The sequence below is a fragment of the Megascapheus bottae genome, chromosome X, assembly GCF_031878675.1.
Source record: "Megascapheus bottae isolate mThoBot1 chromosome X, mThoBot2.hap1, whole genome shotgun sequence".
Lineage (NCBI taxonomy): Eukaryota > Metazoa > Chordata > Mammalia > Rodentia > Geomyidae > Megascapheus > Megascapheus bottae.
This window is the reverse complement of record NC_143547.1, coordinates 30096589-30109940: the sequence shown is the minus strand read 5'-3', so window position 1 is coordinate 30109940 and position 13352 is coordinate 30096589. Positions and strand designations below refer to the sequence as shown.

At 46.7% G+C, this 13352-nt stretch overlaps 1 protein-coding gene across 4 annotated transcripts in view; it reads left to right on the top strand.

Annotated features, from left to right (window-relative positions):
* The first annotated feature begins 3764 nt into the window (after positions 1-3764).
* Otud5 (OTU deubiquitinase 5) overlaps positions 3765-13352 on the top strand; it is a 47022-nt gene continuing 37434 nt past the window's right edge. For 2 of the 4 annotated variants that reach the window (XM_090326925.1, XM_090326924.1), the window contains exons 1-3: positions 3806-4063; positions 4238-4852; positions 4994-5106. In XM_090326925.1, the coding sequence (XP_090183051.1) occupies positions 4513-4852; positions 4994-5106 (453 nt within the window). In that variant the 5' untranslated portion in view covers positions 3806-4063; positions 4238-4512. The other 2 variants (XM_090326923.1, XM_090326922.1) reach the window with 2 other exon arrangements.

Sequence of the window (13352 nt, the reverse complement as noted above, 5' to 3'; positions counted from 1 at the left end):
CAAGGCTAATGCTCTATCACTTGAGCCAAAGCTCCACTTTGGGCTTTTTTGCTAATGAATTAAAACTAATGGTATCACTGGGGGTGTGGCTAACTACGGTAATCTTAGCTACTCAGGAGGCTGAGATCTGAGGATCAAGGTTCAAAGCCAGCCCTGGCACAAAAGAACATGAGACTCTATCTCCAATTAACCTCTAGAAAATGGGAAGTGGGGCTTAGCTCTAGGTAGGGTGGTAACCTTGAGCTGAAGAGCTGAGGGACAATGCCCAGGCCCAGGGATAGGGTGGTAGCCTTGAGCTGAAGAGCTCAGGGACAGCGTCCAGGCCGAGATCAAGCCCCATGACCCACAAAATAATAATAATAATAATAATAATAATAATAATAGTATCACAGACTTTCCTGCCCAGGCTGGCTTTGAACCTCAGTTCTAAGTCTCCTGAGCAGCTAGGATTACAGGCATGAGCCCAGGCTTTTTAATAACAAACAACTATGAATTTAACCCCAATAAAAACATCTCTCAAGTTGGGCTATTTCCTTTCTTTTTGGATGTCCATTACTTTTTCTCTTCAGGGCCACTGGTTCCACTAATGCAGTGTGTGAATAATCTCCATGAAACACTGAAAAGACAGACCTTGGATTTAAGTTTACCTGTTCTAATCCCTGAGTGAGAGAATCATTTACCATCTCTCCTCTTGCCCCAAGTTGCTTATTTGTGAAATAGAGACAATAATTTACTTAATCACTGATTATTTATTTATTCATTTATTTTTGTGCTAGTACCGAGGCTTGAACTCACGACTGGGCACTGTCCCTTAGTTTTATTAATCAAGGCTAGTGCGCTCTACCACAGCTCCATTAATGGCTTTTCTGGTTAACTGGACATGAATCTTTGGCCAAGGTGGCTTCAAACCAAGATTCTCAGATCTTAGCCTCTTGACTAGCTATGATTACAGACATCAGCTACTAGCGCCTACCTGTGTGTGTGAGATACACACACACACACACACACACACACACACGCATGCACGCACACACACACAAACAGACTGAAAGTGAACTGGGGATCTTGGGCTTGAGCTCAGGGCCTGGACACTGTTCCTGAGCTTTTTCACTCAAGGTTATTGCTCTACTACTTGAGTCACATCTCTACTTCCGGCTTTTTATGGTTAATTGGAGATAAGAGGCTCACAGACTTTTGTGCCTAGGCTGCCTTTGAGCTGTGATCCTATGGTCTCAGCCTACTGAGCAGCTAGGATACAGGCATGAGTCACTGGTACCCAGTTAGTCCCAATCTTTTTTTTTTGCCAGCCCTGGGCTTGAGCTCAGGGCATGAGCCCTGTCCTTGGACTTTCTCAAGGCTAGAGCTCTACCACTTGAGCCTCAGCACCACTTCTGGCTTTTTTCTATGTATGTGGTACCGAGGAATCGAACCTGGGTCTTTGTGCATGCTAGGCAAGCACTCTACCACTAGGCCAAACTCCTGACCCCCGCCGATCTTTTTTTTAAGATTTTTTTTTTACCAGACCTGGGGCTTGAAATCAGGGCTTGCACACTGACTTTGGGCTGTCTCAAGGCTAGAGCTGTACCACCTGAGCCACAGCATCACTTCTGGCTTTTTTGTTTCTGTGGTACTTAGGAATCAAACCCACATCTTTGTACATGTTAGGCAAGCACTCTACCACAAGGCTAAACTCCAGCCCCAGTCTCTTTTTCTTTTTTGTGCCAGTCCTGGGCTTGAGCTCAGGGCCTGCGCACTGTCCTTGGACTTTCTTAAGGCTTGAGCTCTACCACTTGAGCCTCAGTGACACTTCTGGCCTTTTCTATTTATATGTGGTAGCGAGGAATCTTCATACATGCTAGGCAAGCGCTCTACCACTAGGCCAATCTCCCGGCCTCTTTTTTCTTTTCTTTTCTTTTTTTTTTTGGTGGTTGTTGCGGGGCTTGAACTTTAGACCTGGGCGCTGTCTGAACTCTTCAGCTCAAGGCTACCACTGTACCACTTGAACCACAGCACCACTTGTGGTTTTCTGGTGGTTAATTGGAGATAAGAGTCTTAAGGACTTTAGTGCTTGGGCTGCCTTTGAACCTAGATTCTCAGATCTCAGCCTTCTGAGTAGCTAGGATTATAAGTGTAAGCCACCGCACACAGCTTATCCCATTCCTCATTTATGATGGATATCAAAAGACACAGTTTATAATGACCCATCTGTGCCTGGAACTGAGGTCTTCCACCAAACGCAGGATATTTCCATATACTATCATCCATAGTAAGTAATCCATAAACTGGTTATGGTTATGTGCCAGTCACATCACCAGGCCACTTATTAGCATTCATCCCTGATCTTCAAATAGGATAAAGAAATAGAACTAGAAATGGGATGGAGTGGGTATTAAGTGAATTGTAAACATCACTCAGATTAGGACAGCAAGATTAGTGTAGTTGTGCTCCAGCTGCTCAGTAGCAGAGATTTTGTTGTTGTTGATTGTTGGTGGTTATGGGGCCTGAACTCAGAGCTGATCACTATCTCTGAGCTTTTTTCTCTAGGCTAGCACTCTACCACTTTGAACCACAGCTCCACTTCTGGTTTTCTGGTGGCTAATTGGAGAAAAAAAAATCTCATAGACTTTCCTGCCCAGGATGGCTTTGAACCAAAATCCTCAGATCTCAGGCTTCTGAGTAGCTAGGATTACAGGCCTGAGACACCAGCCTCATGCCACGGTTTTTTGTTTTTTTTTTGACAGCATTGTGATGCATTGGCTGGTGACATACTAGCTAGCTCATAAACATTTTTGTGACAAATATTGCTGGGCTCCAGTAACTCAGGAGCTAGTAATCCTAGCTAGTGTAAGGTTTTAGGTGAGAAAAGATCATGAAGGGAGAAATAAGGTAAGTACAGTTTATTGAGGTATGCTCCCGGGTGAATTCCCTGGTTGGGGTCAGAGAGATAGCACCGGGTTTGGTTGCAGCAGGGTTTTTATGGCTGGGGTAAAAGCAGAGCTGTTAGTGGAAAGCTGAGATCTGAGGATTAATGTTTGAAGCCAGTGTAAGTGTAAGCCAGTGTGTCAATCCTGGGGCATAAACTCAGGACCTAAACACTGTCCTTGAGCTTTCTCAAGTCCTGGGGCTTGAACTCAGGGCTTGGGAACTGTCCTTGAGCTTTCTCAAGGTAAGCGCTTTATCACTTGAGCCACAGCACAAATTCTAACTTTTTCTGTTTATGTGGGACCGAGGAATCGAACCCTGAACTTCGCGCATGCTAGCCAACACTACCACTAAGCCAAACTGCCAGCTAATGAGCCTTATTGCCAATAAATCATCCAAAAGACAGAAGTGGAGCTGTGGCTTAAGTAATAGAGCTTCTGTGTAGAGCTTCAAGAAAAAAGAAAGCTGTGGGCACCCAGTCCTTGCGCTCAAGTCCCTTAACTGGCGTGTCCGCGCACACGGGTGCGCACACGCACACACACACACAAACTGAGCAAACAAAAAATCCCTAATATAAAACAGTGATATGTATGCGCACTAGCTTTAGGGGCGGAGAGGTCAACAAGAGGACGAGAAGGCGGAGCTGCCAGACAAGGCGTGTCTGTTTCCTTATACACTCTCATGGCTATTCCCCCATGGCTCGTACCTGCCGCTGCATAGGTCTGTCTGGAGTGAGTGACAGCGTCTCTTAACCAATAAACGCTGACTCAGTTTGTTGCCGGGTAAAGTGGACCCGCCCCTTCTCCTATGCCAACGGGTGGAACCGGAAGTGACGCTACAAGGGTTTGTTACGCTTTGAGAATTCGGATACTGCTCGGTTAGTCGGCTGTGTTCTGGTGGGAATCTTGGGGCCGAGGCGCTGTAAGCGCACTCAGGAGGCCTCGCTATCTTTTTGCAGTATCCATGCTAACGAACTAGAGCCTCAGGGAGAGGAGCGAAAGACAGAAAGGGACTGACAAGAAGAAAGGCTGAAAACAAGGGTGCCTACTTTAAAATTTGAGACGGAGAACGCGGAAGGGCGAGCGCTTCTTTCTGATTGGCCGGTGGACGTTGTTGAGGGCCCACACAGCTTCTTCGATTGGTTAGTGATTGCAATTGTTGTCGCAGCTGGCGATTTTCGCCAACGTATTTCCGAGCAGGAGGCGGGGCTGTATCCTGGCGCGCATGCGCTACTCCTGGGGCCCCACCCAGTAGTTCAAGAACCTGTAAGGGGGTGGGGCGAAGAGGTGTTGTTTTGGTTCTGTTTCCTCTGTAGCGCAAGCCCGGAAGGAGGTTTCAAAAAACTTGCTGGACTTGGGGAGACGACTACTACGAACTCGTTGCGCTGCTGTCATCTTGGGGACTTTACATCCGGGATCTCCTCGGGGCGTGACCTGCATACCGCCTACGGCCCTCGAACCAGTGCCTAAATCTCTATCCGGGCCTCGCAGTTCCCGTCGTGCTCCGCGCAGAACAGTAGCCCCCCTCATCCGGGTTCTATCCCATCGTGCCTCGCGCTGAGTTTGCTGGGGGGTACTTGGCGGTGCCGCCATGACTATTCTCCCCAAAAAGAAGCCGCCACCTCCCGACGCTGACTCCACCAACGAGCCGCCGCCGCCTGGGCCGCTGCCCCCAGCGCCGCGTCGCGGCGGGGGTGTGGGCGTGGGCGGCGGCGGCACTGGCGTGGGTGGTGGCGACCGCGACCGTGACTCGGGCGTCGTAGGTGCCCGTCCCCGTGCTTCACCACCACCTCAGGGCCCACTACCCGGACCGCCTGGCGCACTCCACCGGTGGGCACTCTCCGTGCCTCCAGGCGCAGTGGCAGGCCCTCGTCCACAACAGGCCTCTCCACCTCCGTGCGGAGGTCCTGGTGGTCCCGGCGGCGGTCCAGGTGACGCGCTTGGCGCAGCAGCCGCGGGGGTGGGCGCGGCGGGAGTGGTGGTGGGCGTGGGAGGCACTGTGGGCGTGGGCGGCTGTTGTTCGGGACCGGGGCACAGCAAGCGACGGCGACAAGCTGCCGGGGTTGGCGCAGTTGGCGGGGGCAGTCCGGAGCGAGAGGAGGTCGGAGCTGGCTACAACAGTGAGGACGAATATGAAGCTGCTGCAGCGCGCATTGAGGCTATGGATCCTGCCACAGTGGAGCAGGTAAGGGCTGGAGAGTAGCTGAGCGGGTGGCAGGTTTTTCCAATGGGATCTCCAGACTGAGACCCAAGAAACGCTGAAAGTGGTCTGAAGGACCTAGGTCTTCCTGCTGATGCAGGAGGCATGAAGAAGTCTTCATCCAAGCACTTGGGTTTATACCCTCTCCTTAGATAAGGGGATGGTCTTAAAGATGGGTTGTCATTTCTGGCCTTGGTGCTTTCATCTGTAAAACTAGTAGGTGGGAATTCTCCCGGAGTCCCAAGCAGAATTGATCCCTTGCCGAGAGGGATGTCTGAAGTGTCTCCAGGGGACTTGTCTGTTCATTGACTTGAAAACTAGTTTTGTGTTTTCTTTTGTTTTTCTGAGAAGTCTGAGGCGTTCTCTCCGGGGAACTCAAATAGGGTGATAGCCTCAGAGGTGGGGGTGAGCATCCCAAGGAAACTAAAATCCTTTGAAGAGGCTTACATCCGGTGCTGTATTGACTGCTCTTCCTCTTCCTTTCTAGAGTTGAGTGCTCCATTGTAGCGCCTGAGACCTCAGGGGTCCTAAGCCTGCCTTCAGGAGAGACTTCTTGTAGAATTAAGGTTTTGTGCACACCCACACACACTTAAGAGATGGATTTCCTGGGCTTTTCTTTAGGGTGGTAAGACTTCTCAGGAAGAGGAATTGATCTCTTGGAGAGGAGAATCACAATACCCAGGGAGAACAAATTCTACTTGGTATAGGAGATCTTTTTCCTATCGGTAGTCGGAGATGGTCCCTGGATAGAGGCAAGGGTGTGAACCTCTTCTCCTGGACCTTAATCTTTTGTTGTTGCTGTTGCTGTTGCTGTTGCTGTTGCTGTTGCTGCTGTTGTTGTTTATTTCTGAGAAGAAATGCCATTTTAATTAAGACCAAACTTATGGTCTTAAATTCACCTACATTATGCACACTTTTCAAAGAGGAAAGAGGTAATTATTTCATTGGGTCTGAAATCATTTTAATACGGCATTGCTAAAACTTTGTATAGAAAAATAACTCAGTGTTACATCCTTGGGTGTGTAAGTTGAGGATGGAAGGGTGACTCTCACTTTGCATGGTTCTATCCCTGTCATCAGGCCTCAGGGGTCACATAAGGTCCCAAAACATTTCCCCTTGGACTGTAACACAGGTCAGGTTTGGCATAAATTTGATTTTTTTGAATTTTATATTTATAAACTCAGGATGAATATTCCTTTAAGAATAGGAAGGTAGTCTTGTGCCTTAAGAAAAGCTGGCTAGAGTCAGGCGCTTTTGGTTCAAGCCTGTAGTTTATTCAAGAGGCTGGGATCTTAGGATTGTGGTTCAAGGCCAGCCAGGCAGGAAAGTCTGTGAGACTTCATTTTTATTTTCTGGGTGGTAGTATTGGGGCTTGAGTGATGTTTCTGAGTTCTTTTTGCTCAAAACTAGTGCTCTACCACTTCCAGCATACTATGGTTAATTGGAGATAAGACTTTTCTTGCCCTGGGTGTCTTTGAACTGTGTTCCTCACATCTGAGTCTCCTGAGAATCTAGGATATTACAGGTATGAGCACTCAGAGCCCAGATGTGAGACTCATACCTCCTATCAATTACTCCAAAATGCTGAAACTGGAACTATGGTTCAAGTGGTAGAGTGATAGCCTTAAGAAGAAACGCTCAGGGACAGTGCCCAGGCCCTGAGTTCAAGCCCTAGGACTGACACACAAAAAAAGAAAGTTCGCTCATTCATAGCAGCCCTAGGCTCCTTGGCTATGTAGATGTGAGCTTGAAGGACTCACTGAGGGAAACTAACAAGTCACCTGTCCCCAGCTCTTTTTGCTGGAGAGCATATGAGATATGGACCTTAATTCTTTTTTTTTTTGTGCTAGGCTTAGGGCTGGAACTCAGGGCCTGGGCCCTGTCCCTGAGCTTTTTTTTCTTTATACTAAAGGTTAGCACTCTATCCACTTCTGGCTTTTTGGTAGTTGATTGGGGAAAAGAATCTCATGACTGGGCTGGCTTTGAACTTTGATCCCCAGATCTCAGCCTTCTGAGTATCTAAGATTATAGGCATGAGCCATGGACACTGGACTGGACCTTAACCTTATTTTTTGTGCAGGTCCTAGAACTTGAACTCAGTGTCTAAATGGTGTTCCTGAGCTTTTTGTGCAAGGCTAGTTCTCTACCAATTGAGTCACCACTGCATAACTTCTGGGGTTTTTTTTGGGGGGGGGGGATTAAATGGAGATAAGTGTCTCATGGACTTTTCTGGACTGCCTGGCTTCAGATCTAGATCTTCAGGTCTGAGCCTCCAAAGTATCTAGGATTACAGGTATGTGCCACTGGCACCTGGCTTTGTTCCTTAATCTTTTAAAGAATTGGTCTTTAGTATCTCTGGCCTCCCACCAAGAAGCCTCACCCTTTCTTCAATAGAGTAAGACTTGGAAGTGGAATTATAGTTCAAGTCCCAACCTTGAGCAGAAAAAGTTCAGTCTGAGCACTAGTACTGTCACAAAAAGATTAAAAGTTTTGTATGTCGTGGCCTAAGGTCCTCCTTCTTATAATGTAGGCTGGACCTGAGGACTCTTTAGGTATCTGACATCCCTCTACAGATGTTCCAGGCAAGATGAGCTCTTTAGACTTTATTCTGAGGGACTGGTGCCTGAATGTTCTTTGGAATCTGAGAGCCCCCTACCAACCAGAGATCTAAAATCCTTTACTTCCATTATAAGGACTGAGACATGCTTTGAGGATTTAACATTCCATTTTTCCCTTTAATGGGCTTGAGAGCCTCTCTTCAGTTCCTAAAGAGCTTGAGCTTTTTGTGTGTATGCCCTGGGCCTGGTATTGTCTGTGAGCTTTTTCTTTTTTTCTCAAGGCTAGCACTCTACCATTTGAGCCACAGCTCTACTTCTGGCCTTTTTGAAGGTTTGTGGGAGATAAGAATCACATGGACCTTTTCCTGCCTGAGCTGGCTTTGAACTTTGATCCTCAGATTTCAGCCTCCTGAGTAGCTAGGATTACAGACTTGAGCCACCAGCGCCTTTGAACTCCTTGTTATGTGTTCTGAAACCATAAATTGGTACATGGGCAGGGTGTAGTTCTAGAAGTGATATCTGAGGCCTTTCTAGTCCTGCCTTCAAGGGCCTGAGATCCATTGCGCTAAGAATATTTGAAGATTCTTTTGGGGACAAGAACCCCATATACCTTCCAGTGAATATTTTCTACAGATTAGGTCTAAATTTCTTCCTTAAGAAACTTGAGCCAGGTGCAGTGGCTCATGCTTGTAATCCTAGCTACTTAGAAGGTTGAGATCAGAGGATCATGGTTCAAAACCAGCCAGGGCACTAAAAAGTCTGTGAAACTTTTATCTCGAATTAGTCACCAGAAAACCCGGAAGTGGCACTGTGGCTCAAGGGATAGGGTAGTAGCCTGGAGCTGAAGAAGGACAGCATCCAGGCCCAGAGTTCAAGTCCCATGACCGACAAAAAAAAGAGGAAAATAAAGAAACGAGGTACTTATAATTTTAATTATGTTCCAAAATCTAAGTGCCAGTGATTGTATATAGAGATTCCCTTCTTGAATACTTGTTTGTTAAGTACGTCATTTGATATATGATGTAAAAATCAATGTTAATAAATTCTTTAATTAAAAAAAGAAAGAAAGAAACTTGAGGTACTCATCCCAAACAGGACTCTTCAGGCTCGGAATTGTGCCTAGTGGTAGAGTTCTTGCCCAGCATGTACAAAGGCCCCGGTTTGTTTCCTCAGTAACACATGCATAAAAAAAGCTAGAAGTGATGCTGTGGCTCAAGTGGTAGAGCTCTAGCCTTGTGAAAGCCCAAGGACAGTGCTGAGGCCCTGAGTTCAAGCCCTAGGACTGACAAAAACAAAAATAGAACTCTTCTCACTGGAACTGAGCCCTGACACCCTTCCCATGAAATATGAATATAGAGTCCTGAATGTTCCCCCTCCCCTCCAACACACACACACACACACACACTCAGAGTTTGAACTTTACCTTAGGTATTTGAGTGTCTGTTTTCCACCGTAGAATCTGGATCTGAATCTTCCCTGCGGATGCTGTCTGTCACCTCACCTCAGGCAACATACAAATATTCCTGGTCACTGGAGCCTTTTAGGAACATCAGAGTTCCTGCCTTGAGGAATTGAACCTAAGACTCCTACTCCCAGACACAAGTGCAGGATGGAATTCTGAGAAATAGAGTCTGGGCCTCCTTCTAGGGGCCTGTGTCATCTCCCTCGGGGACAAGAGGTCTTCTGACTTAGAGACTGATTGCTGAGTCCCCCTTGGGCATGTGGCTTTCTTCCCATCGTACACCAGGTGATCTTTTATCACCAAGGAGAGGACATGAGGTCATCGTCAGTGGAGCCAGAGTCTTCCTTCACTGGACAGAGGAATGTGGGTACACAGGTCATAAGAATTCCTTATTCTGAGCTCACCAAGCTTAGGGCTAAGGAAATCCTACATTCTCTAGGAAGATTGTCAGATCTGAGACCACAGAAGAGATTCTGGACCAAGGAGAGATTCAGACTGCTTTTTGTTATTTTTTTTCAGTCCTAGAGCTTGAACCTCAGGATCTGAGTGCTATGTCTGAGCCTGTTGGTGCTCAAGGCTCTACCACTTGATCCAGAGTACCACTTCTGGATTCTTTTTGAGTAGTTTAATGGAGAGAAGCATCTCATGGACTTTTCTTGCCCAGTCTGGCTTTGGACAGTGATCCTCAGATCTCAGCCTCCTGAGTCTTTAGGATTATAGGCCACCAGGGCTCTGTTTCCAACTGTTTTTTTTTGTGCCAGCCCTGGAACTTGAACTCAGGACCTAGGCACTGTCCCTGAAATACTTTTGCTCAAGGCTGTTGCTCTACCACTTGAGACACAGAACCACTTCTGGCTTTTGCTGTTTATGTAGTACTAAGGAATCATGCTCAGGGCGTCACTCATGCTAGGAAGTATTTTACCACTGTACCACATTTCCAGACCTTCCAACTGCTTATTTTTTTTGTCAGTCCTGGGGCTTGAACTCAGGGCCTGAATGTTGTCCTTGGGCTTTTTCAAGGCTAGAGCTCTACCACTTGAGCCACACCACCATTTTTGGCTTTTTCTACGTATGGAGTACTGAGGAACCAATTCCAGGTCTATGTGTGTGGTAGACAAGCACTCTATCACTAAGCCAAACTCCTGGCTCCCTCCCAAGTGCTTTTTTTATTTTTATTTTTATTTTGCCAGTCCTGGGCTTGAGCTCAGGGCCTGAGCACTGTCCTTGGACTTTCACAAGGCTACTGCTCTACCACTTGAGTCTCAGCACCAGTTCTGGCTTTTTTTCTATGTATGTGGTACTGAGGAATCCAACCCGGTTCTTCGTGCATGCTAGGCAAGCACTCAACCACTAAGGCCAAACTCCGGCCCTGCTTCCAAGTTCTTTTGATAAGCATTTTTATTCCTACGGACTGGGCTTGGGGCATCCCTATTCCTGGGAAATTCTCCCACCTCCCTCTCCCTTTTGGCTCAGTACTTTTGGATTTTTTGTTTGTTTTCCTGGTACTAGAGCTTGAACTCAGGGTTTTTCTCTCAAGGGTTGAAGTCTATCCCTTGAACCATACCTTACCTGCATTTCCAGCATTTTTTGGTGGTTAGAGATAAGAATGGATGGGGCTGGGAGTTTGGCCTAGTGGTAAAGTGCTTGCCTAGCATGCACAAAGAAAGACCCAGGTTCAGTTCTTCAGAACCCCATATATAGAAAAAAGCCAGAAGTAGTGCTATGGCTCAAGTGGTAGAGTGTTAGCCTTGAGAAAACCCAAGGACAGTGCTCAGGCCCTCAGCCCAAGCCCAGGACTGGCAAAAAAAAGAATGATAATGGACTTTACTGCTTGTTCGTGCATGCGTTTTTTCTCTTTCTCTCTTTCTCTCTCTTTCTCACACTTTCTCCCCCCCCCCCCTCTTTCTTTCTGCTAGTCCTGGGGCTTGAACTCATGGCCTGGACACTTTCTCTGAGATTTTTTGCTCAAGACTAGTGGTCTTACTGCTTAAGCCACTGCTCCACTTCTGGCTTTTTTTTAAACCCTGGAGATAAAAGTCTCATGGACTTTCTCGCCTGGACTGTCTTCACACTGCCATAAGATCTCAGTGTCCTGAGTTGAGTAATCATGAGCTTCCTGGCCTGGTTGGTTTTGTACTGCGGTCCTCACATCTCAGGGGTGAACCAATGGTTCTTGGATTCCACCCATTCTTTTTGTCAAGATGTACCATTTGGACTAAATGAGTTCAAAACGAGGAGTTATTTTTTCTTTCCATGGGTGGGGTAAAGTCTTTTTCCCCTATAGCGTTTGTAAATTGTACATCCATCCCTTATTCAAGGGATAGCGAAGGAAGTATTATGCTGCTTAATACCAAAAAAAAGCCATTGGGCTGGGAGTGTGGCTTAGTGGTAGAGTACTTGCCTATTGTACATGAAGACCTAGGTTCAATTCCTCAGCTCCACATAAACAGAAAAAGCGGGAAGTGGTGCTGTGACTCAAGTGTTAAAGTGGTAGCATTGAGCAAAAGTCAGAGACAGTGCCCAAGCCCTGAGTTCAAAACACACAGGACTTTCTTATATCCTTTTTACAATCCTGCCCTCATATTTGCTCCCATATGAACATGAGAATAAAGAGAAGAAAACAGAACAAAAAATGAACATGAAAGTAAAGTTCTGTGGGTTGGTGAAATCTGCCTTTCCTTTTTTTTTTCCTAGTTGTGGGCTTGAACTCAGGGCCTGAGCACTGTCCTTGAGCTTTTCTCAAGGTTAGCACTCTGCCACTAGAGCCTCTTCACCACTTCCAGCTTTTTCTATGTATGTGGTACCGAGGAATTGAACCCAGGTCTTCGTGCATGCTAGGCAAGCACTCTACCACTGGGCTAAACTCCTGGCTCGAAATCTGCCTTATGACATGGGAGTGGTTTTCTGTCCTACTGTCTTCCCTAACTCCTTTTACCTGGCTCAACTTAGGACTGTTTTTTTTTTTGCCAGTCCTGGGCTTGGGCTCAGGGCCTGAGCACTGTCCTTGGACTTTCTCAAGGCTAGAGCTCTACCACTTGAGCCTCAGCACCACTTCTGGCTTTTTCCTATGTATATGGTACCAAGGAATTGAACCTGGGTCTTCGTGCATGCTAGGCAAAGCACTCTACCACTAGGCCAAACTCCTGGCCCAACTTAGGGCTGTTTTTGAAGGGGGGAGATGAGAAAAGGTGATTCTTTCTACCATCCTAATCTTGGTTCAAGATTATCTCTAAGACATCTATATCCTAGTGACCTATTGGATTCCTTGCACAGAAGGGGATGTTGATCCAGGTTCTGCAAGTATACCTCTGTTCTCTCTGGTATCTGGGGATCTAAGGGCTGGGGAGATGATGTCAGGGGGTTCCTTTCTGAAACATGGCTGCTTTGTTGAGAGCTTACCTTCTGAAAAGGATAACTTGTAAGTATCTTTTTTGTTGATGTTGTTTTTACCAGTCCTGGGGCTTGAACTCAGTCCTTGGGCTGAGCACTCTCCTTGAGCTTTCCTCAAGGCTAGTTAGTGCTCTACCACTTGAGCCACAGCACCATTTCTAGCATTTTCTATGTATGTGGTACTGAGAAATCGAACCTAGGGCTTCATGCATGCTAAGCAAGCACTCTACCACTAGGCAAAAATCCCAGCTCTATAAGTATCTTGAGTTTGGGAACCTCCCAGAGCTCTTTGAGAAGGGTTATAGGCGCCGAAGTGGGAGATGACACTGGGTCTAGCCCTGTAGTCAAGATGTCTGAGTTCCAGCTCTGGGTTGGTTGGGTTTTACTGAATGAATCAGAATAGGTTTTGTCTATGCTTCCTGCAGCTTAGTCTCCTCACTGATTAAGTAATTTGCTGATGAATTGTCATTAACTTGAGAATTTTAGGGAACTCATAACACTTTTAACTTGGAGATGACAGTGAATAGTATCTTTGCAGGAGAAACTGGATTCTTTCTCTTTCCTCTGTTTACCTCTCTGTTCTTCTGTTCTCTCCCAGCCATCCAATGCTTGATGGACAGGACAAAGTGACCTTTTTTTTTAATGCCAGTCCTGGGTACTGTTCTAAGCTACTTTTGCTCAAGGCAAGCACTCTTCCACTTGAGCCACAGTGCCATTTCCAGCCTTTTATGTGTATATGCTTGCTACTCAGGAATCGAACCCAGGGCTTCATGCATGTTAGGCAAGTATTCTACCACTAAGCCAACTTCTTAGCCTATGGT